This window comes from Mustela erminea, chromosome 19 (assembly GCF_009829155.1).
Source record: "Mustela erminea isolate mMusErm1 chromosome 19, mMusErm1.Pri, whole genome shotgun sequence".
In the NCBI taxonomy this organism is placed as follows: Eukaryota; Metazoa; Chordata; class Mammalia; order Carnivora; family Mustelidae; genus Mustela; species Mustela erminea.
Genome location: NC_045632.1, coordinates 30,970,577 through 30,995,725, shown reverse-complemented (window position 1 = coordinate 30,995,725; position 25,149 = coordinate 30,970,577). Strand labels below are relative to the sequence as shown.

Genomic DNA, 25,149 nt, shown 5'->3' with positions numbered 1-25,149 from the left:
AAGAAGTATGAATGATACTCTGATGGTTCAAAGATGGGTTAAACGCAGTTCCTGTCCTCAAGAAGTACGTAATCTACAACTCTCTTATTAAAAGAAAATATTGGGGTGCCTGGCTGGCACAGCTGGTTATGCTCCGACTCTTGGTTTTGGCTTGGGCTGTGATCTCAGGGTCGTGAGATTGGGTCCCCCAAGTAAGACTGCTTAGCATGGAGTCTGCTTAAGACAATCTCTCCCTCTCCCCCTCTTGTGTTCCCTCTCTCGCTGTTTTTCTCTGTCAAATAAATAAATAAATAAATAAATAAATAAAATCTTTAAAATAAACAAACAAACAAATCTTGGGGCGCCTGGGTAGCTCAGTGGGTTAGAGCCTCTGCCTTCGACTTGGGTTATGATCCCAGGGTCCTGAGATCGGGCCCCACATTGGGCTCTCTGCTCAGTGGGGAGCCTGCTTCCTCCTCTCTCTCTGCCTGCCTCTCTGCCTACTTGTGGTCTCTGTCTGTCAAATAAATAAATAAAATCTTTAGAAAAAATAAAATAAAATAAATCTTAAGAAAAAAGAAATTATTAAGGATGAAATTTTTTTTTCTTTAAAACATGTCACAGCTTATAGTGAGAAATACATTTTGAATCATTCAAGAATTTTTATTTTTTAATTTTTTAGACAAATTTGATTGTCACTCCCTTTATTTTATATTATTTTATTAAAGATTCTATTTACTTACTTGACAGAGACAGAGACACTGAGAGCAGAAACACAAGTAGGGGAAGTAGGGGAGGGAGAAGCAGGCCTCCTTCAGAGCAGGGAGCCTGATGCGTGGCTCGAGCCCAGGACCCTGGGTTCATGAGCTGAGCCAAAGGCAGATGTTTAATGCTGAGCCAACCAGGCACCACAAAGGAGAATTTTTAGAGCAAGTCCAGTGTATCCCTGAATAAGAAGTAGCCTTTTGGCTGGTCATGTAACCTTATGGAGGCCACTTATATTCGCCACATCTCAGTTTCAAAATGGTACCTTAATTCATATGGTAAGGAATAGCTAGTTACAATAATTAAAAACCATGTTTGCATATAAAAACACAACAGGAATGTCACATAACTTTTTAATTTTAGTAAAAAAATTTTCACTTTTTAAAAAAATTATTATTTTTTTTAAAAATTTATTTATTTATTTGACAGATAGAGAGTACAAGTAGGCAGAGCAGTAGGCAGAGGGAGAAGCAGACTCCCTGATGAGCAGGGAGTCCCATGTGGGGCTCGATCCCAGGACCCTGGGATCATGACCCAAGCCAAAGGCAGTCGCTTAACAGACTGAGCCACCCAGGCGCCCCTAAAAAAATTATTAACATATAATGTATTATTTGTTTCAGGGGTACAGGTCTGTGATGCATCAGTCTTACACAATCCACAGCACATCCCCCTCCCTGGTGTCCATCACCAAGCCACCCTAACCTCTCAGCCCCCTCCCCTCCAGCAACCCTCAGTTTGCTTCCTGAGATTAAGAGTCTCTTATGGTTTGTCTCCCTCTCTGGTTTTATCTTGTTTCATTTTTTCCCCTCTCTTCCCCTATGATCCTCTGCCTAGGAATGTGACATGACTTCATTAAAAAAAAAAAAAAAAAAAAGGAAAGTTTTCATTATCTACAAAGTGAATTTCATTATAACCAGATTTTATAAACATGATTTAAAAATACTTTCACTGTAGTACCTTTTAGCTATAATAATAAACCAACTTTCCCAAAGTATCATTTTTAAAAGTATCATTATATTTTATAAGACGTTCTCATGGTTTCTTATTCTAATATGAATGAGATGGCTTTCATCAGCCCCTTTCCTGCATGACCCCCCCACCCCTAATTCTTGTCCCAGCTCAGTTTTCATGTTGTCTATAATGTGGATTCACCTTTTCTAAGCAGGCTCTGCTTTCATACAAAAATCTCTCTCAGTAGGAATTTACACACTAGCTAGGTCAGTCTTATCCCAAAGCCACACTATTAAGCTTGGGCCCTTCTCCCCCTTCTCCCATGAACGTCACTTTCCACGATCTGACCTTCCTCTTACAGATCCTGTTCGCTTCTACCTCTTCCAGAGGACTTCGCCTAAGTTCCTACACAGCAGTGACTTCCCTCTTCTCTAGTACTTTTTTTTTTTTAAAGATTTATTTATTTATTTGACAGACAGAGAGATCACAAGTAGGCAGAGAGGCAGGCAGATAGAGAGGGGGGAAGCAGGCTCCCTGCCCAGGACCCTGGGATCGTGACCTGAGCTGAAGGCAGAGGCTTTAACCCACTGAGCCACCCAGGCGCCCCTTCTCTAGTACTTTTTAACTGTAATGTGCTGTGTAGCAAAACATATTATCTTATTTTTTTAAATATCTTGGCTAATATTTTAACATTTAGGTCTTGGTCTACCAAGTAACTGAAAGGTAGACCATGTCTTACTTACTTTCTACTTTCCCTTTATTGCTATTCCAGTGTTATATAAATAAGTACTTACTATAATTCTCTCTGGAAAGAACAATTGTATACATACCACAGTGTACATTTATAAACGTACTCTATTTGGCCAGTTAGGTACTATCGTAATGTCTTTTATTTTCTTTCTTAAAAAAAAATCCAGCTACTGGGACACCTGGGTGGCTTAGTCTGTTAAGCATCTGACTCTTGGTTTTGACTCAGGTCATAATCCCAGGGTCCTGGGGATGGAGCCCTCTGCTGGGCTCCCTGCTCAGCCGGGAACTTCCTTCTCTCTCTCCCCACCTCTCATGCTCTTTCTCGCTCTCTCTCTCAAATAAATTCTTAAAACAACAACAACAACAATAACAACAACAACAAAACAAAAAACAAACAACCCAGCTACCTTGACTTATTTCTAAAAGTGATTTTTAGAAACATTATTTGTTTATTTTAAGCTAGAATCCAAAATGGAAAATTTAACCTATCTATTCTATAAAGCTTGTATTGTACTTATCTTAAATGTAATTATAACAATACTAAAAATAGCTTCTTTTCGCTGAATGCCTACTAGGTGCCGTACACTGAACTAGGTTTAACAAATGTTTTCTTAAATCTTCAAAAACAAAACAAAAACATAGAGTATTATTAAGCCTATTTTATAAATGAGATCAGAAACATTAAGTTTTACTAGCCCTATGTCACAGCTGGTAAATGACAGAATTCAGCCCCAGGCTGTGTGGCGGCTCTACCATCTTCTTCTGTTCACTTTTCTAGGTAGTTTCTGGAAAGGGTTCTTTAGTTTTGTCCTACTGTAATTTAATGCTATTTTACTCTTCCCTTCATTATATGAAAACTTGTATCTTTACTTGAAACTTACAGATACAATTTAGAGGGTACCCACCTAAACGGAAAAAGGGTTTTGGCTTTGGGACATTAGTAACTATAATAGTAGCATTTATTCAGTATCTAATTCTAAAACCTGTGAGGTTTTGGATTTTAACATCGGTTAAATTTTAACATCGGTTTAGCATCTAATTAAGTGCCAGGCTCCGTAGTAGCCACTCTCTATATATTATTTAACCCACCCAACAAGGCTACCTCTCTTCTACCCCAATGCCTCATTTCATAGACAAGAAAAGGAAGGCAAAATATTATTAACAGATTTCCTAAGAGCTGTGTTGGAAGACAAATCTAGATTTCACATCTGCAATTATTAAGATGGATGAGCTGTAATGCTTAGATAATAACTCTATCTGGTTTTAATGTTTAAGGCTTTTAAATATTTTGATTTGCTGCAGACTGTGTTACAATAACTGCTAATACTATTAACGATGATGTTATTTACCCAAAGGTTACTTGAAGGTGAAGGCTGTACAACCTTCAGCTGCAATAGCAGTAAAATATTCAGATGACAGAAGTGTCAATCCCATTTATAATGGTGGTATCAGAGTACAAGCAGTGGTATTTCTTATTTTTTTAGAATTTTATTTATATTCAACTAATTAACATACAGTATATTAGTTTCAGAGGCAGAGTTCAGTGATTCATCAATTGCATCTAATATCCAATGCTCATTACCTCCTTAATGCCTATCACCCATTTACCCCATCCTCCTACACTCTCCTCTCTTATTTGATTTTAAGAATTTATTTATTTGAGTGGGAGAAAGAGAGAGAGAGAGAATGTGCTCAAGCATACAAGCAGCGGGAGAGGCAAAGGGAGAAGCAGGGAGCCTGATGTGGGGCTGGACCCCAGAGATCATGACCTGAGCCAAAGGCAGATGCTTAACCGATTGAGCTACCCAGGCACTTACCCCGCCCTTTTCTAAAAAAATCAGAGCTCCCCTAAATACAATACCGTCAAGGAAAACCACAGTTTGGGGAAGTTACGTTTCAGTGACAGAAGCAGGGCTGGGTCATATTTGAACTGCAAGCTACGCATCTTTCAAAGTCTAGTAACTGGAGAATTACAACGAATGGTTAATGAATCTGTAAGAGACCAAAGTAATGATGATGATACTAATTTATAATTTAATTATAATTTATAATTAAAAAGTCACGGTAGCAGCAATTGGGAATAGCTATCAATTTAACACTTATAATAAAGCATTATGTTCCCCAGTCCTAGGAATTCCACACACCGTGCACATACACAACAGGAGTTCTGAAATGTTTCCAAGTACTGCATGGCAACCGGATTTAGCAGAATACTGAAACAAACTATTGAGCTTTATGTATATGGAAGGTATAATGGAAATTCAAGTCATTAATGGACTTTAATCAACACCTTCCACTTTTTAAAGATTCAGCTGATCATGAGTAAAATTCTCAATTTTTTGATACCACATTTTATAAAAGGGACACAGACAAATTAAAGCACATTATACCAAGATCAACAAAACAAGCTTCTTATTGATTCCTTAATGCCTACAGAGCACACAACTCATGGCTCCAATTTGGTATTTAATAAAAACTGTTGATTCAAAGTGTCAAAATGTTGGAAGAGAGACAGTCCCAATTTGGGAGGAGGAGATACAATCATTGCTTTCAAAATGTGAAGACTATCATGGAGACATGGGAATAGGCTGATTCTGCAATGCGTTTATAAAGACCGAATTTCGGTCATTAAGAAAAACCAACTGCAGGCAGAATTTGCTTCCAAGTAAGAAGGAATTTTGTGATGATCCGAGCTGCCCAGTAATAAAAAGGGCTGTTTTAGGTCAGCACAATCTTCCTGCAAATATTCCACGAGAATGAAGTATTATCTTTCAGGGATTAGTTGTAACAATTCCTGTATCCTGTAGATGACTGAACTACACTATCACTAAAGTCTTTCTAGAACTTCTCATTCTAACTTCCTCTACTAATCATCACTAATTTGTGATTTAGGTGTTTGCCTTTTACACTGACTATCTGCTTTCATGTTGAAATGCTGTCTGAACTTGTATCGATATAAAATGACTTGACAGTGTATTTCCAGCCAAGTATTTAGGACCCCAAAACAAAGTTGCACCCTGCTTTAAAATACTATATTAAAAGCCTCAACAGGTATTTATTAAGATCTAAAGATCTAAAATTAGATTATATACAGAAACAAATAAATAAAAGAGCATCTGGAAATGACAGCAGGAGTATTTCATGCCTAGACAGTTATTGTCGTCACACTCACCTGATACTGGTGTGGATTTGGGGAAATTGGCGAGGCTGGTCTCCGACGCGCTCTGCAGTTCCCGGAGCCGAGTCAGATACTGCTGCTGTCCCAGAGCACCGTCTTCACTGTCCAGTGGTCTCTTCTGAGCAAGCCCTTGCTTCTGAAATGTCAACTTCAAACCACCTTCCTGTTAACAAACACCATTATTGAGAAAGAAACAATTAAAAAACTCATTTTAGTTATTAAGAGAATTTTTTTTTACTTAGAAAAAGTGAAATAAAAACACTGAAACATTATTTAACTTCTCTCCTTATTCAGAAACCAACTTAAAAAAAAAAAAAACAACTCCTTTCTATAATGAGTATTAAGTTTTCTACCTTAAAAGAAAAAAATCCAGGTACTATACACATTTGTCTGAGCAAAACAAAGCTGTTCATGTGACTAGTACCTTATAACACGATCAGCTTCGGACATACATCTCTAAGTAACATTATTCAAATGACATTTCAGAGGATGTTACCCACGTATCAGACACGGAGTAATCCATTTAGCTTCAAAAATCATACTGAAAAATGAAATGTTACTGATAACAGGGCATGCTAAATGTTTAAAAGAGGAAATGCACTGACATACCATTTAAACATTATATAAAAGAACCAAAACAATTAGAATTTGTCAGACTGTTTAAGAAAAGCATTCTTGATCGGCAGAAGGACTATGTTCAGAAGTATAGGTAGAGAAACATATTAAATGACGATCCTTCTAGTAGAATATTCAAGTTTAATAACCTGGATATCAAAAAGAAAACAATCCAAATACCAGAAAACAAGTATGTGAAGGAAGTAAGAGTGAGAGCAGGCAGCCACTTGCAGAAAAAGCATGCTGCACACGTAATCGCAATCGGGTCCTAGGGCAATAAAAATAAACATACGTCTTTGATTTTCACTGTAAACTCCTTTTCTCGTACATGCTTCTTCACCTTTGACATCTGTGTTGACTGATCGTGTTCTTCTTTAACACCGGCACCTGGCGGAGTGGGTACACTGGGTTCACTGTATTCTGTAGCTGCGCCAGGACTGTCCAGCAGTTTTGTGGTATAGAAAGAAGCCACTGTGTTGGCATCATAACTTCTTCTAGCTGAAGGCCACTTCCCTTTCAGCACTGTTTGACAAATACTGTCCAGCCGGTTGATCATCACGCGGTCCTGGAAGAGCATGTCACGTCAGAGTGTGATTTTAACAATCAGGCCAGACCCTTGGAGACAAAATGGCTCAGGGCCTTGATGGATTTAACCCTGGTACAACATATGTGCATTCGGTATGTATATATAGTTGCACACCCATATCATAATTCTGTAAGAATTCAAGTACAAATTTCTACCGGAGTTCAAAAATGTTTATGATATAGTCTTCTGTTATTTTTATAACTATACAATACAGGTTCCTTGTAAAAATTCAAACGACTCAGAACTAGATGAGAGTAGTTCTCCTAAAGGTAAGTACTCTTGTTCTAGCTAGTCACATACTAAAAGAATTGTATGAATCCAGCCTGAACTTCTACCACTGAAAGCCTACATACCTAAGTGAACTTTTTTCCCAAGTCACCAATGACTATGATAAATTTCTCCGAGGAGACTCAGCTCAAAGCACCTATTTCATAACTTGTACATGAACCTAAGTGTTCATTATCTCGTATTCTAAACATTCTAAGGTTAGGTTGAGAAACATACACATTCAAGTACACCTATTTACTTGATGACAGCAGTTGATACTTTTGATGCTAACACCAAAATGTGGCCCTCTGTTTTATGGCAACCTATCTTTCCATATGAGAAGAGTTATCTCCCATTAAAGCAACAAGAAAAATACTCAACAAACAACCTCTTCCAGCAGGACAGTATTCATTTACCTTCGGCCAATATGAAGCTGCTAGCATGTATCCCCCTTGTAAGATGTAAGCGGATTCTGGTGTCCCATTGTTCATCTGGAAACTATCCTGGGTCTCGTCCTGGGTAGTGCTCAGTGACGCGACACTCTCCTCATCATAGGCTTTCACGTGAGGGGTACCTTCTGCTAAGAACAATTATAACTGTTTCAAAAAGACTGCATAAAACAAATTTATATATACTTTTCAAAACTTATATAAATATTCAGATATATTTAAAAAGGAAAAAGAAGTCAAAACAAATGGTTGGAAAAAAAGGGAAAAAATTAACCTAAAATACAATTAAGTATTCATTGTTTAAATCACCTAAAATACAATTAAGTATTCATTGTTTAAAAAATTAGCACACAAGCAAAATAAGGGCATTAAGGAGCTTGACGGGAAAAGGTTAACAAAACATCCCTTTCTGCAGGACAATGTGACCTTCAGTAAACTCTATAGGTCTGCTTGCTGGACAGACACACACTCCTGACTGATCAATTGCATTTGGACTGGGGACCATTTAAATACCTGATGGGTGTACTAACGTTCTCTAAGGAGGGGATTCCTACGATGGGGCATATCCTTGTGGCCACCCTGAGACTTACGTCTCTAGAGTTGTCACAAGGGACTCCGGCTCCTGCACTCCCTAGTGTCAACTCTTCTCTGCACATGAACTGTGGGCTGTGGCACCCACACTCAGGAGAGGGCCACCTGACACAACCCTGGGGGCGAGCTGTAGTTCTATGCCATATTGCTCTGAATAGAGAGCTGCCAAACGGCGCCTAGCATACTCTTGCTGGTCTGACTGCTTAACTTAAAAGTCCTGGTGGCCGTTAGAGAACATAATCCCGATTCGTTCACTGATCAACTTGTTCAGAAAAAAATATAACGCTAAATTCAAGGTAATGACAAAGAACTAAGATTAGTGTGTAAAATGCCTAATTTCTGTTTGACTAACCCATTTTGCAATGTCTTGAATACTGAAGAGGGAGTGTGTACCAGTCATGCTAGTTTCCTTCTCACTCGTGCTTCTCTAGGCAAAGCCGGACATGTAACATTGCGGTCAACAGTTTTAAACAAGCTTAAGTTATCTGAACCAAATGCTTTTCATTTTCACTTGAAATGTCTTAAAACAGCAAAAGCACTTTATGCATATACCTCGCTTTTGGACTTCTTCTTCTTCACTGTCACTTTCTTCTGATGAAGATGAGGAGGAGGATGATGAGGAAGAGGATGAGGATGAGGATGAAGACGATGCTGAAGAACAAGAGGAGGATGAGGAAGAACTAGAGCCTGATCGAGAGTGGGAGCAAGAGGAGGAGGAAGACGAGGAAGAAGATGATCTGGAAGAACAGGATGATCTCTCAGAATCAGAGTCAGACTCAGAACTAGATTCGGATCCTCTTTTGTGGACTCGCTGTTTCTTAGAAGCTGGGTTTGGAGTGAGGGGTTCTGTTCTGGCTGCAACCATGCGTCTGTCTGTTTCACCTTTTCCACCAGATTTCTGGTCTCCAGTGGCCTGCGGTAAAACACCGTTCTTTGGACTTACAGGCTCAGACTTTATTAGTGTCCTGGTTTCCTCAGAAGACATAGATTCTTCTTCAGAAGACTGAGGCTCCTCTTTAAGATTTTCACTTTTAACTTTCATATCCTCTAGAATAATACCTTTAGCATCTAGGAGCCTAGGTAGAGAGGTAAGAGGAGAAGCAGAAAGTGCTACTTGATATTGCTGTAAAAGTGGGGTAGAAGTCCTTGAATGAGCCATCTTACTTTGACTGTAGTTCCTTTGAGCTGCCATAAAGGAGAGTTCAGGATCACGAAGAATGTGATAGTCTGTTCGGCTCACCCCGTGTTTAGCAGCTCCGATGAGCAAGTCCCTATCGTGAGGGCCACATTCCCACCAGACTGGTAAGTCTGGATTTGGATGGCAAAGCTTCAAGCGTTCAAACAGTTGCGGGTGCCGGAGGGCCTGTTCCCGTACTTTCCTTAGAAGTTCAATACGGTACAAAGTCCTAGAAGCACGTTCTTCTGTGATTGGCTGGATAAAAATATTTGGATCCACCAATTCTATGTTAAAATGAGAACAAAAGCATTAACCTCAAAAACACTTTGCTGGGGAGTTAGAACAAATAATGCAACTTCTAAAATGTACCTCTACTCAGTATCATTGTGTAGTTTCCAGAATTTCTTTTTAATATTTTTATATGAGGAAAAGTAGAAATTTTAAAAAGAAGTGCCAAAATCCATACATATGATATGTAACACTGGATCTTCTGAAAGTAGGTAAAACATAATATTTTTTAGAAGTATGTGAATATAAGAATTTAAGAAATCCCCTAGGAGCTGTCTTTATTACTCTGTGTCTTGATCAAAGAGAAAAACACTTACCTGAACTCATTTATAAATACAAATGACAACTGTTAAATCCTACCCCACAAACAAACCGAAGTCCACGTATCCCTAGCTGCCCCAAGAAACTCAGTGCATTAGAACTCACAGGAACACCAAAGGCTTTCTTAAAATTTGAGGGAAATGCAGGAACATCGTCAAATGCTATGTGAAGTAATGGCTTGAGCTGGTTCAGTTTCAACATTAGATCTTGTGCTCTTCCTTCTGATGGGGTTATATCTTTGTGGGTGGAGATACTGGCAGTTTAGAAATATTCAAGAAAAGATAAGGGTTTGTTGAAATAATGCAGGGGTCACTGAAAGGAGCTCATACAATTTGAGCATCAAAATAATGAGAGTACTGGGTTATAATCTGTAGGACAAAATAAATATCTGAGTCCATTCTGATATGAGTAAGTAATTGAACAGCAGATGAAACGGAAGCAACAGTCCTTGCCTGCAGCAGAATTCCACAGTAAAAACTGTTATTATACACAAGGACCTACTCATGGATACTTAAGTCAATGGGTGAAAAATCTGAGGAGAAACAGGATTTGTGTGGTCTCAAAGTATCTCAAGATATCTTTTAACTGCGGGGGAAAAGGTAGTGATTTTACACCGGAGAAACGGCAAAAACTATTGTAACCAAGTGATCGAGGGCAACACCATCATTCTGAACCCATGGTACTTTCTGAGAAGGACACACCACTTCTGTGTTGCAACCACATGAAAACATAAGACAAATCCAAACTGGGGGATTTGTGGCAAAATAACTGATCAGTATTTTTCTAAGGTATCAGAGCCATGAAAGACAAGAAAAATTGAGGATCTCTTTTAGGCTACAGGAGGCTAAGGAAGAAGACCAACCAAATAGAATGTGGGATCCTGGAACAAAAAAGGACATCAGTGGACAAACTGTAAGATCTGACCAGTTTTACAGTTTAGGTAATGCCATTGTACTAATGTTAATTTCCTGGTCTGATAATGATACTATAATTAGTCACACGAGAGGCAAGGTTAGAGATACAAGGAAACTTCTTAAGGTTTTTGCAACTTTTCTGAAAATCTAAAAGTAGTTCAAAATAAAATTAAAAAAAAAAAAAAGAAGTAATGGAACAGGAAACAAGAGTGGGAGTATCCATTCTATCTCCAAGGTTTGAGAGATGTATGGTGCCTGTAGATGTACACATCTCATTGGTAAGTAAGTGTGGTTATTTAAGAAAGTAGTATTTTTTTCTTCAATTTATATTATGTTTTCAAACAATCACTAGACTGTTGGACATAAATACTTATTAAGTTGTTTGGATCTAATTATTCATTAAACAGAACTTCTGGCCTTAGGTGTTGCAAAAAATTAGACAGTGAGGGCTCTGTGACCTGAGGAAGTTTGGAAAACTGATCTAAGTAAAACTTCACTCCCATTTCCAACAGGAAAATACTATGTTTTCAATCATTATTTAGTAATTAACTCTTCCTTTTTGTTTTAAAACTGGAGTCCAAAGTGGTTAATTTTTTCACTGCATTTTGCAGTGTTGATGGGAATTAAAAAAATAAAAAAAGAAATGAGGGCCTCTTGGCAACCATAAATAATAGAAGACACAATACTTTGCTTTATCTGTCTTTTTAAACCCATTGCTAGTCTTACAAAGACATTTCAGTAGACGAAAACCTACTCTGAATCATCTGGTATTTGGGTAATCAAGTAATGGGCTACTCTATTCAGCCAACTGACAGCAGATCTGTTAGGATGTAAAACTAAAACAGGCAAACAAACTCACATGAAATTTGTGTCCTTTTATTAGCCATTTATATGTTCACTATGAAACAGGGAGTAGGAAGCCACTGGGTTTAGCAGTCAGAAATCATATTCAACAAAGAATGGAGAGAGTGGCTTATAGCAGCAGCATCAAGAGGAGCTGCTGACGGGATGAGTTATGTTTATGGGCTTCGAAGACAATGAAATTCACCCCAGAACAGGGCCTTGGTTGAGTATCAGCCCAACTGATTAGGTTTTTTTTTTTTTTTTTTTTTTTTAAGGGTCTGGGTGATTTTTTTCCTCCTCCTACTAAAACTCTTTAAAATGTTCTTTAAGCGAAGGACTCATTCCTTACAAGATTATTCATGTAAATAAGCCCTCCAACACAGTTCCTAGCAGATGGACTAAAAACTACCGTATCATAACTACCTCCCCCGATCATCAGTCTAATACTGAATAAGCACTGGCTATTCCTCAAAACTAAGGGTATTAACTTTATTCTTTTTAGATCTCATTTTAATAGCTGGATTTACAAATAGGGAGATCTCTGAACATAGTTTATTTACAATTCTGAAAAATTACTGATGTGCTGAATTAGACAGTGCAGAAATAAACAAGTTGGAGATTTCTGGATTTTAGTACTTTTTGCTTCTTTGACCCAAACCAGGAAAGACAGAAATTTTATACCTACCTTCTTTGGAAGGAAGACGACAAACCCTCCGACACATAGACATGAATGCGTACAAATACTTCTCCAAGCTATCATCGGTTTTCTTATGCAGCCTAGCCATAGCTCTAAATTTTGTCCAATCAAATTGGCCTCTATCAGGGTCAAATACCACTCCAAATGTAGACACTACTCTATAAAAGTCAGCTTCTTCTCTTCTTGTCCATCTATTTTGAGTCAGATTAAAGAAAAAGTCACAATGGTTACTAAAATATTTATTAATGCTGACTATAATGACTATAATAAAATTAAAAACATTTCAAGTATCTAATACTTTAAAGGATTAAGTGCAGGATACTGTCTTGCATATACATTTAAAAATGCTAGTTGAGGGGTACCTGGGTGGCTTGGTCGGTTAAGCGTGCGACTCTTAGATTAGGCTCAGGTCCTGATCCCATGGCTCATGGGATTGAGCCCCGTGTTGGGCTCTTCGCTCCGCAGAAGTCTCCTTGGGTAGTCTCTCCCTCTGCTCCTTCCCCTACTCGTGCGTTCACACACTCTCTCTCTCAAATAAATAAAGTGTTTAAAAAAAATGCTAGCTGACTCATCTATGCAACCCTACTTCTTTTCCTTCAGGTAATAATAGTTTTTTGCACACCTACTCTGTAAGAAAATATGCAGGGGATACAAGATTATGTAAGACACAATGACCTTACCTTTAGGGAAAAGATAAAACATTTCAAAGACATTTCTAGCATAAGGTAGTAGGTTATAGTTGTATGCGTTATAGAAACCAAGAATTTTAGGAGAGCACAGAAGACAGGAGGACCACTTCAGACTAGAGTGATGAAGAAAGCATCACAGAAATAAGTGGCTTATGAGATGGAACAAGGCAAAGATCAGCTTGGGAATTCTAGGAAGAGGTCACGGTATAAGCAAAGTAGGAAGTAATCTGCATTTTGGGCGTATGATGAGCATTCCAGATTGACAAGGATATGGCTCATATTGGGGACAGAAGGAGATAAAGTTGGGGTCAGAGTATGAAACATTCCATATACTTGGCTAAAAACAGTCTCTGTTCAGCTTTAAGAGGGCAATATTATCCTCACACACCAAAGATCTCCAAACCCAGTCTAATTTATGGACACTTTTTCCCGGTTAAGTTATGGAATTGTGTGAATGAGAAAGAATGTATGACACCTTTGAAAAACACCAACAGGTCGTTTTCATCATAGTGCTACCTTAAGAAGATTAATGTAATACTGATGTAAAAAGAGCCTAAGAAACCAGTCAAATCGTAAGAAACTTGCATCTGGGGGACAAAAGTAGGAACAGAATACAAAAGATGGATTAAAAGATCACATAGGACACATAGAAATGTGACACAGTATCCACCATCAAAGAGTTTATAACTTAGAAAGACAAGACATAGAAAGGCAAAGATCAATGTCCTTAACAACATTTCATATTAGTGTGACAATGTGTAGTTTACTTGGATAAGTGCTATCTGAGTGCAGTAAACAAGAACACTGTGAGCTGGACTGGTTGAGGAAAAAATTATTAGAAGAGATAGGAGAGATGTTGAACTCTGAAGGAGAGGTTAGGTTTGGAGTAAGGAGTAGGAAAAAGAGTGTCCCAGGTGATAGGAACAACATCAGCTGTATTGAGTCAAGAATACATAGGACATTATGGCCGAGGGAACAGTACTGTATAGAATTAGAAATGCATGGTGACGCTGAAACTGAAGAGACTCTTGAACCGAAGCTTAAAAACAAACTTCATACCTGTAGTAAATAAGGAACCTGGACTATCACGACAAAGCTAGATTTTAGGAAGATTAATCCAGAACCCACCAGCCAAGGGAAAATGCACGTGGGAGGTTAAAGATGGCCATGAATTCCCTGCCACTCTTCCCACGCAATCTATTTCCCTCTCCCTTTAATCTTGGTTGGCCCTGTGTCTTTTTTTGACCCACAGAATGTGGCACAAGTAACACTTTGTAACCCTGAGGCTAGGCCTTAAGAAATCCCAGTGTCTTCTGCCTTTGCCACTGGGAATGCTCCCTTATTCAAGCTCCCAGTGCCAACTGCCAGCCATGTGGGTGAGGCCACTTTCTCCGTCTGGCCCTCTCAGCACTCCCACCAACACCATGGGGAGCAGAAGAACCACCTGGTCAACCCACAGAATCGTGAGAAATAAAAAACTGATGTTTAAGTCACCATATTTTGGGGTGGCGGCTATTATGCAATTATAGATAACTGAAATAGTGTATTTGTTGAGGTGGTAGTATTTGAAGAAGATTATGCTTAGGACATTTAAAAATCTTAAGTTTCAGACTAACTAAATTCTGGTTACAATGAATGCATTGCAAATAATACAAAAGAAAAATGATGTATTTTCCAGAGAATATCCAAGGACCCAGGCTTAACACATGGAGGCCAGGTTATTACAGAATGTTGTTATTTTTTTCAACATTCTCTAACCTTTTTGAGAAGTTAAAGCTTTTGGGAGGAAGAAGTGTGCCTGTCTTCTTAACAAGTTCTCTTGCAAAAAGGTCTACATTTGTTCCCCTTTGATATCTGTAGTTCCAAGGCTTCAGCCTCTGTATAAAGCATAAATGGACTTGTCTTTCATACATTCTTCTATTTCATAAATGTCATAATGTAAAAATAAGGTAGAATGAACTTTATTTCATGTAATTTAAATGTATGCTTTATTAATAATTTAATTCTTGAGTTTGCTTTGCAACTTCATTAAAAAAAAAAAATTTATTTATTTATTTATTTATTTGACAGATACAGAGAGAGCAGCAAGTAGAGGGAGAGGGAGAAGCAGGCTTTCTGCAGAGCTGGGAGCCTGATGTGGGGCTTGATCCCAGGACCCTGAGATCATGACCTGAGCCGAAGGCAGCCGCTTAACTGACTGAGCCACCCAGGCGCCCTGCAACTTCATTTTTTTAATAACTCCCTGTTCGTAAGCATGACAAAATAATGACTGAATATGAATCACGGCCAGGAGCTATAAAATGCAATAATCTTTGACCATATTTGTTGTGCACATGCGTGTGCATGCATAAAACACTTCGCTTTGGCCAACTTCTCTCCCTATATGTGTTTTTCACAAAATGAGATAATCACACTCTAACAGCCTTCTGAATGAGTAACTATATTTGTAAAATTATACTAATATTAAAAATTTAGTGCTATTGTCTTACCTCTGCTGTCTTTCTATCTTGGCTGCCATTTTAGGATTGAGAGTGGCTTCTTCGTAAAGAGGCTGCATTACACTGGCAGGCACTGAGAAAGTAGGCTGTATCTGCTGGATTTGTCTGTTTTTATTAGTACGCTGATATGCAGTGATGAGACGCCTCAAACGAGTAGTTAAAGCTGACTGAGTCGGCCAATAAATTTTATCACCTTCCATCAGCTGACCATCTATATTTAAAGAAACTCATGTCAATAATAATTTAAAAAAACCCAGCTGAAAACCAAAAACAACCCCGCCCCCGAAGACTAAATAGATACTGAAATGAAACTCATAAAAACAGCAAAATTCCCTCACTCAAAATCTTTTTCTTTCCACCTGAGTATGTGGGGAAAAACCCACACAAGCCAAACCTCTCATTATAAAAAAGTTTTCTTTTAACTACAGCTCTAAAAACATTACAACAAACTTAAAGAACAGCTCAAAGTCAGTCAGAGGGCACTAAAGAACCATATAGTATCTACTGAACATCCCTTGCACAGGAAACACAACTCCTGCATTTCCAGGTCTAATACATTTTACTGGCTGGCAAATATTCAAATGCCTTACATTTAGACGAATTAAAAGTCAAATGAAATCCCTGAGAAGTTGAAAACTGTAAACTCTTAATTAAAGCCGCTTTCTATATTAAATTTATCTCCATTTATGTGAGAATCAAAACAATTTTAAAGGTCATTAGTGAGGAACATATATTATAAAAAATGCCCTATGACAATGCTATCAGTTTTAAGCTTTTATTCACCTAATAAAGTAGAGGATCTAGCTCTCTATTTCTAGGGTATAATCTTATAATTACATATACCATAATTAAGCGGTAATCATTCATGCTGAGCAAATACTACTCCTTCCTTCCTAGTCAAACTATGAAAGGATGAGGCCCTATTCCACTTGGGTGTTAGCCGGGAGTGGGTGAGTGTACTCTGTTGACAGCCTGTTTCTAGCTTGATAATCAGAAGGAAGTAGAAGCAAGACCCTGTAAAGAAAGCTGTGCAAGAGGGGTGTAAGAAAAGTTGGTTCCTAATATGGTTCCTAATATGGCACTAATAAGCTGTTGAATGGATTACTGAATCAACATGTTAATGATGAAATCTGATACATAAGTTTAATAATCACGCCATAAAATCATCAAAGCTTTGATTCTGTAAAAGCTCAGTGAGTCATGGCATAAAGATCTGCAACTAAAAATACTGCTAAATTCCCAGTCAACTAGTGTGTCCCATAAAGATTACGATGGTCTTCAATAAAAATTTCATACACATCTAAAACATCATAGAAGCGTAACAGTTTATTGATTTAATGGTATCCTGAGACTGCGAGTTTCCACTAAGTAAAAAAGAGAGAAATGCAATTTACCTCCATCTGCTATAACAAGATCTCCTGGTGAAGACACGTCATCCTTTTAAAAGAAAACAGAAATTTGTCATAGGGTGATTGGGTCACAATACATTAAAGAAGCAAAGGGAATCAAGCTTCTTAATAGTAACAGAAAACTTTTTGCAACAGAATTTTTAATGATGTATTTATCAAAAAAAAATTAATATATTGTTCTCAATCTCCACCCTTTTACACTTCTCTATTGCCTTGTACACTTCAGTCCACTTATTTTCCACTAGAACTTTCCCCTTCCATGATCACGCTTAGGCCAGGTGCTTTTCCTCCAACCTTCCTCTAATTGCAAATACACCCTAGGTTTTATTGATAACAGGTTTTTTTGTTTTTGTTTTTGTTCTATATACCAACTCTCATAGCTTATTCATTCTTATATTTGATTATCAGACAACCTGCAAATCTTTTCTCTTTCAGCCTTGAACAGTTTGCTTGTACTATACATCTTGTTTTTATCTGTCAAGAGAGCATCTCCAATCAGGTATTCCAACATTACTGTAAACACAGTCACTACTTGGAATAGTAGTTTTATTCCAATGACTACTATTTTCTGTCGTTTTAGAAAAGCCTGAAGTTAGAATTCTCATCATTCCTTTGTAAGTGGGACTTTTTTTTCTGGTTGCTTTTAACATCTGCTCTTTGTTTGGAATTCTGTAATTTCACCAGGATGATTTTTGGAGTGGATTTAATTTTGTTAACCCTGTCAAGATTCACTTTATTTCTTGAATCTCAAGATTCGTGTCTTTAAGCCTGAAAAGGTCTCAGCCGTTACCTCTCAGAGCAGGTCTTCTCCCTTAATCTCTCTGGTCGCTCCCTCTGGGCTACCTATTAGACATGTGCCAGGAATTATTATGCCATCCTCTTTGTCTCTAAAGAGTTTTTCATACTGATTTACTGCCTCCCATACCTTTTACTGGCTCTAAGAAAATGGATCTGGGCTCTTTAAATATTTTTTGCCAGCCAGTATGATGTTAAGCTTTCTCAGTTGTGGCAGCCAGAGAGGCACGGCAGGAAGAAAAGGGTTTTACTTCTCTGGTTTGGGTGAACTCCTCCCTGGTTTAGCTCCCACAGCAGAGAAGCCTCCCCAGCACCCATCTCTCAGCTTCTTTACATGCCTACTGGCCAGCAGCTTTCCCTAGCAGCCTTGGCCTCAGTGGAGTTCCTTCCGTGAGACATTTCCCCAGGAAAAGCTCCCTTAGCAACCCTGGAGGGTGGATTTCCAGCAAGTTGTGCCGGCAGGGCATCCCAGTAACTGTTCTGCCATCCAACGAGGTGTAGCCATGCCCTCTCAAAACCAAACCAAACCAAACCAAACCAAACCAAACCAAACCAAACCAAACCAAAACAGCATCTCAGCCCTGCCAGGGACAGGGCTCTTCCTTGGCTGCTCTGACAGCCCTAAGTGCAGTGGCTAGTCCTCACTTCAGTCCCCCTACTAGAGTCAATAATTCTTTACATTGAACTTTCCCTATTTAATGGACTAGGTGGTTTCTCTCTCCTAACTGGGCTAAACTAAGCCGTCATGCTACCTTATAGATCCTTTCCTCAAATCTGCTTTCTAAATCATTTCTTCTCTCAAGATCTATGTCTAATCTGCTTCCCCAGCTCAATGTTTAATCTATTTGTTGAGTTTTAATTTTCAATGACTGTATTTTCCATTTCTAATGTTACACAAAATCGTTTTTTCATATATCCCTCAACTTTTAAAGTCATATATCTTTCTTTCTTTTGTTCTTGTATCTTTAATGTCTTTAACCATTTAAAAATTTGCTTATTTTCTACTTCAATAGCTCGCCATCAGAGGTTCTTAGAGGTCCAATCTTGTTTTTTGTTTGCTAACATTCACTCACGGTAGATTTTTCTCTCATATTTAAATTTTTGGATTTTGACCTCATTTCATGGACAGCTTTTACCTTTAGGACTCAAGTATGGTCTACGCTGATGCTGTTTCTTCCACAATTCTTTTTCTTTTTGTTTGTTTCTTTTTTTTTTTTTTTAAAGATTTTATTTATTTGTCAGAGAGAGAGAGGGAGAGAGAGCGCGAGCACAGGCAGACAGAGTGGCAGCAGAGGCAGAGGGAGAAGCAGGCTCCCTGCCGAGCAAGGAGCCTGATATGGGACTCGATCCCAGGATGCTGGGATCATGACCTGAGCCGAAGGCAGCTGCTTAACCAACTGAGCCACCCAGGCGTCCCTTCTTTTCATTTCTACTAGATACCTCAGGGTTATTACTAGCCTGGGACCTTTTCTATAATTATATTTTTGGTTCGAGAGTGCCTGGTCCACGCAAATGATGTAAAAGAATCAAACTGTAAGCTCAAGAGAAAGCACGCCTATAGCTATGATATCTCAGAGGAAACAATTTTTTCCCTAGCCATTGCAGATGAAGTTCCTTGCTGTTGCCCTAGGCTGTTTGTCAGAGAGTACCGCTCTCTGAGGGTTCTCACTGTACGCAGGATCTCCATCCTCACTGCCACACACTGGCCCGAGCCCTCTCTAGTCCTCATACAGGGATCGATAGTGAAGCCCTTTGGCCACCAAGACCAGCACACCCTACCTGATCGCTACGGCACCGTCGCGTCCTTTCCTATGCCTTCGTATTACAGAATCCCTCATCCCTTTTCACATCCTTGCCCCACGCCACAGAGTATTTTCACCCAACTCTGTCTCTTCCTTTTGACATTCTATAAGCAGAACACTCAGAACTATGCTTTAGCAGCTCAGAATTTCTATAGGCTCTACCCTCTTTTTTTAACCCTTTATGTAGGTCTAGTTTTCATCTGTTTCTGGGTACTTTCAGTGTCTACTTCTCCCTTGGCTTCTGGGTTCTGTCCCCGACACTGTGTACCTAGCTCCTAGTGGTGCAGCATGGGGGCAAGCTCCATTTCATCCACATGTCCACCTGGCCTCCCGTGTGTCTAGCAGGGAGATCAGGCATACTCTGAAGGACTGTTTGTGATGACCGTCAGCCTAAGTGGATCACTGATTTAGCTAACCTTCTGAAGGACAGAATTATGTATAAGGAAAAACATATGAAGGAAAAGCACACAAAAGAAACCATGGAATCACCAGAAATGAGGACTTTAAAGCTGGATCCAAAGCATACCTCTATATCATCTTTAAAGAGAGCTGGGGCAGGTTTGTATTCTGGATCTTCCACATCCCTGTAGAAATACCAACAGATGCTACGATTATTGTGCTGGACTTAAAATTTCTCCTGAAAGGACAAATGTGGAGTCTTGTTGAAAGGACTTTTTAGCATGTTTTCAGGCTGAAATTTCTGTTCGTTAACCTAAGGACCCCGAGTCACAGCATGAAGACGTTATATGGCAAGTCAGAAGAAACCTGCTTCTAACTGACTCTTACTACCAAGCTCGCTTTTAAATATGGTAATATTAACTTCAACCCAGTCCCCTCCTTTTCCCTTTTGGTGAGAAAACAAAGATAATAAAGACCTTATAACATTTACAATGAACAAACATCCCATTTCTCTTCAATTGTAATATTCTTTGTCTTCTTCCCTCTAATGCCCTTAGAACTTAATGGCTTTCATGGCCATGACTGTTAAGAATAGAAAAATGAAGGACTCACCACAAGGATGGGTATGAGGCAGGTGGAGTCTTTTTCTTGATCACACCATTAGATAAACACTAACTTATCAGAGTTTCATTAAGTCTTAGACTGTAAATTCCAATTCCCTTACTACTACTTTTTCTTTCTTTTTAGATTTTGTTTATTCATTTGACAGAGAAAGACATGGCGAGAGAGGGAACACAAGCAGGGGAGTGGGAGAGGAAGAAGCAGGCCCCCAGGATCATGACCTGAGCCGAAGGCGGACACCGAACGACTGAGCCACCCAGGCGCCCCACTACTACATTATTTAAAGATACACATAAGCAACAGAACATACTGCTGCTGACAGAGATACACGGAGAAATCAAGCCCCCGAAGTCACATACCCATCCATATAATCATTTGCCCTCTGTTCCGCAGCGACTGCTTTCTCATCAGGTTTTCCCACTCTCTCCAAGAAGCATAATGCTGGGTCTGCTCGGATGGTGTTATATTTTTCATAACCTGGAGGGATCACCAATTATGAAAGTAAAAAGGATAAGAAAAAAGATAGCTGAATGTAAGAATTACTCATATTTACAGTAGGTGATGCTCCTGGACAAAAGGGACCGTATATTAAAACAGTACAGGGTAAGGCAGGTTTTCTAGAAATTATCACCGAAATATTACGTGGTCTGGCATAGGTATATTTCAAAGTTTAGACTGAATTTATAGTTAAAATGAAAAAGAGGAAAACTGATCATATATAATACACTTACATAAGAACTCTTCCTGAGAGGAAGTTAGTGAGACTTCTGTCCAGGAGGGGCAGGTCATGTAGGCCACCCCCTTCTGTGAAGAAGTGTGAGGACTGACAGACAAAATTTGGTTGTTTGTGCTTTACATGGTATGTATAATAACATCAGTGCTACTGGAATGATGCTATATGTGGAAATCGTGAAACTGAGAGAATTACATTATACACAGAAGACAACTCTACCTACCTTCCTTCTCACTTACCATGTTTAAAGACTCCAATAAGAAGTGACTTATCAGCATCAAAATCCCACCATTCAGCAGGAACTTCTGAGTGGTCTGGTTCTGGGACCCAAACATCAATGTCACTTAAAAAAAAAAAATCACAGTACATGGCACTATGAATTATTACAAACAAGTCAAAGAGGAGGCAAACTTTACCTAGCCTGTAAAAAGCATTATGGCTTTTAAGAAAAAGACAGAATGATTTTTTTTTTTTTAAAGATTTTATTTATTTATTTGACAGAGAGAGATCACAAGTAGGCAGAGAGGCAGGCAGAGAGAGAGGAGGAAGCAGGCTCCCCGCCGAGCAGAGAGCCCGATGCGGGACTCGATCCCAGGACCCCGAGACCATGACCCGAGCCGAAGGCAGTGGCCTAACCCACTGAGCCACCCAGGCGCCCCATAATGATTTTATTTCATTGATTTTTTTCCTTATTTTCCACAATTACCATCAGTTAAAATTACAAAGTTGTACAAGATCAACACAGTTACTAAAAAAATGAATTAATATCCTTAACCTCAACAAAAGACATTTTTCAACAGGTTTACTTTAACTCTTAAGGAATCACACTCTTTCCACTGATTTCCTTTATACATAAAAGAAGTATTTTATGGGAGAGTACAGTCTTATGTCAGCAAACAGCTTGACAAAAATCAGCTGGTTCAAATATTTCATTTTGTGTATGAGGAGACTGGGGCCCTAGATGGGCAAACTAATTGCTTTAGGCTGCAAAACAAGTCCTATGTTTTCTAGACTGCTACTAGTAAGAAAATTCCACTGACAAATTAAGCATTGCTTACAAGCGGAGGAAAATGGCAAGTTTTGGATTCATAATTTGACTAAAACACTCAAAGTGCTATTTTTATGCTGTATATAAATATCATGCCTAAAAATGACAATATGATAAAGCACTAGAATGAACTATAATAAATCCATAATACTTTGGTAATTTGGCTGTTTTCATGAGTATTAAACAACCACTAAAGTGCACTTACAATTCTGCAAACATAACTTCCTTTGCTTATCATTTAAAATTATTATTTTCCCAGGAAGCTTTTATAATAACACATACATCACCACTAAAAATGAAAATATGCCATGCAGAGGACTGAAATGTTTACTTTTGTACATAGTGATTCACGTTATTGTCTCCCTTAGCCTACCTAGCATATATAGCTAACATCTGACAATAATTAATTAGCAAATGGGTATCATTTTTACACACACACACACACACACACCATTCTTATATTTTATTCAACAAAGAAGGCAGAGGGGTACCTAGGTGGGTCAGTCAGTTAAGCATCTGACTCTTGATTTTGGCTCTGGTTATGATCTCACGGTTGTGGGATCAAGTCCCACACGGGGCTCTGTGCTCAATGGGGAGTCTACTTTTTCTCGTTTTCCCTCTGCCCCTTGCCCCCTCAAATAAATAAATACATCTTCTTAAAAATTTTTTTATCTATTTGAGAGAGACAGAAAGAACAAGCAGGGGGAGGGGCAGAAGGAGAGAGATAAAGGAGGGGCTAGTTCCCAGGACCCTGAGATCATGACCCGAGCAGATGGCAGATGCTTAACTGATCCACCTAGTTGCTCCAGTAACTAAATCTTAAAAAAAAAAAAAAAGCCAGGTAGAGATTGGATGGGATAAATTATCTCGGGAAATCAAATTTTCTTTTTTTTTCTTCTTTTTTTTTTTGGGAAATCAAATTTTCCAGTTGGGAATTTAGCTATATGATATATGTGAATTATCAATTTTCAAAGAATGAAGATAGAACATAAAAAAATTAAGTAGAATTTCATCTCCTAGTCTTAGCACCAAAATTTCATGTTAATAAACAGGCCTATAGTTCTGAAAAAATGGGAAGTTTCCTACTTAAAATTAAGTTGTGTAGCAAAAATTCATTTGTAAGTTCACAAATTATATTTGGGAACTCAAAATAAATTTTCATATAGAAATAAATTGATAAATGGTCAATATGTTCCTGAGCAAGCCCACAAGAACCCGATATTTAGCTACTAATACAGCAGAAATAAAAGAGAGTGGCAATGAAAACAGAAGACTTACAAGTCCTGTAAGTAAATAAAACACGAAGTACAGATAGGAAATTACTTTTTGTTTTTCATAAGTGTTTACCAGCAGAAAAAAGTTTTTAGTCCAAGGAATATGGAGAAAAGGATGGAGACATTTTTCTAGGTTCTTAAAGAAAATTTCTGCACTTAAATGAACATCTACCTTTAATTTTTCTTAAAAAACAAAAGGGTTACCATCACAGTATTTTCTAGCTTACTGTAGGAAAATAGAGAAAGAGTGATTTTCCTGGGATACAACAAAAGCTTAAAAGGTGATAATGAAAAATACAGTTAAAGAAAGTATTTATTTTTGATTGATTCCCGGACCAGAACTAAAGAAAGCATAAAAACCCAAAGATGAAGGCAAGAGGAAACAAAATGGGTCACATAGTTACCCTCACCGACCATCAGGTGGCACTCTAAGCCCAACACACTGGGACGATCCTCAGCGGTGGAAAGATTTCCAGCTCATAAAGAGCATATACCCACCCAGCGTTCCAGTTTAAGTGCCAAGTGCATGCAAGTGTTGGTTAACTGCTAGGGAAAGGAACACAAGGTGCATGTGCTCCTGTGGTTGATTTCTGTTTTTATTTTTATTTTATTATTATTATTTTTTTTAAAGATTTTATTTATTTATTTGTCAGAGAGAGAGACAGGAAGCACAGGCAGACAGAGTGGCAGGCAGAGTCAGAGGGAGAAGCAGGCTCCCTGCGGAGCAAGGAGCCCGATGTGGGACTCGATCCCAGGACGCTGGGATCATGACCTGAGCCGAAGGCAGCCGCTTAACCAACTGAGCCACCCAGCCGTCCCTGATTTCTGTTTTTAAAGATTCAGTTCATGTTCTGTCTCTTGCAAAAAGCCGTCTTTAACTTCCCCAGACTAGATCATTGATGCAAAATATATTTGAGCAGCACTCATTATGTGCCAATAATAGAAATAATTGGGCAGACACTCCCTGCTCCTGTGAAGAGGTACCCGCAATACTGCATGGTGAGTGCTGTGACAGTCGACCTTGGATATGTGCCTGACCCGGCCTTAAGAGGCCAGGAAAGGGGCGCCTGGGTGGCTCAGTGGGTTAAGCCGCTGCCTTCGGCTCAGGTCATGATCTCAGAGTCCTGGGATCGAGTCCCGCATCGGGCTCTCTGCTGAGCAGAGAGCCTGCTTCCCTCTCTCTCTCTCTCTGGCTGCCTCTCCGTCTGCTTGTGATTTCTCTCTGTCAAAGTAATAAATAAAATCTTTAAAAAAAAAAAAAAAAAAAAAGAGGCCAGGAAAGGCTGAGCTGATGCCAGATAAGCATTGGGGTGGGGTGGGGGGACTATGGAGGCAAGGGGGGAAAGAAAATATTCCAGCAAGACTGCAAACGCCTGGGGTATAGTACAGAAATAAACTGACACCGCAGAAAAGATGACAGCATCCAAAAAAAGGAGGTGACAAGAAGAGGGCACCTATGAGAAGACATTTAAGAGACAGGTTGAAGAGGAACTGCAAAGCAGCAAGCAGA

General features: G+C 38.8%; 1 protein-coding gene across 14 annotated transcripts in view; it reads right to left on the bottom strand.

Annotated features, from left to right (window-relative positions):
• Positions 1 to 25,149, bottom strand: part of CHD9 (chromodomain helicase DNA binding protein 9) — a 222,748-nt gene that overhangs the window by 14,092 nt on the left and 183,507 nt on the right. For 9 of the 14 annotated variants that reach the window (XM_032325864.1, XM_032325865.1, XM_032325862.1 and 6 more), the window contains 10 exons: positions 21,557 to 21,660; positions 20,944 to 21,061; positions 20,091 to 20,148; positions 16,953 to 16,995; positions 15,550 to 15,769; positions 12,360 to 12,562; positions 8,684 to 9,592; positions 7,508 to 7,671; positions 6,531 to 6,803; positions 5,618 to 5,786 (listed from right to left, as the gene is read on the bottom strand). In XM_032325864.1, coding sequence (XP_032181755.1) covers positions 5,618 to 5,786; positions 6,531 to 6,803; positions 7,508 to 7,671; positions 8,684 to 9,592; positions 12,360 to 12,562; positions 15,550 to 15,769; positions 16,953 to 16,995; positions 20,091 to 20,148; positions 20,944 to 21,061; positions 21,557 to 21,660 — 2,261 coding nt within the window. Of the gene's footprint in view, positions 1 to 4,207; positions 4,438 to 5,617; positions 5,787 to 6,530; positions 6,804 to 7,507; positions 7,672 to 8,683; positions 9,593 to 12,359; positions 12,563 to 15,549; positions 15,770 to 16,952; positions 16,996 to 20,090; positions 20,149 to 20,943; positions 21,062 to 21,556; positions 21,661 to 25,149 lie in introns of those variants that run through there. The other 5 variants (XM_032325868.1, XM_032325874.1, XM_032325871.1 and 2 more) reach the window with 4 other exon arrangements.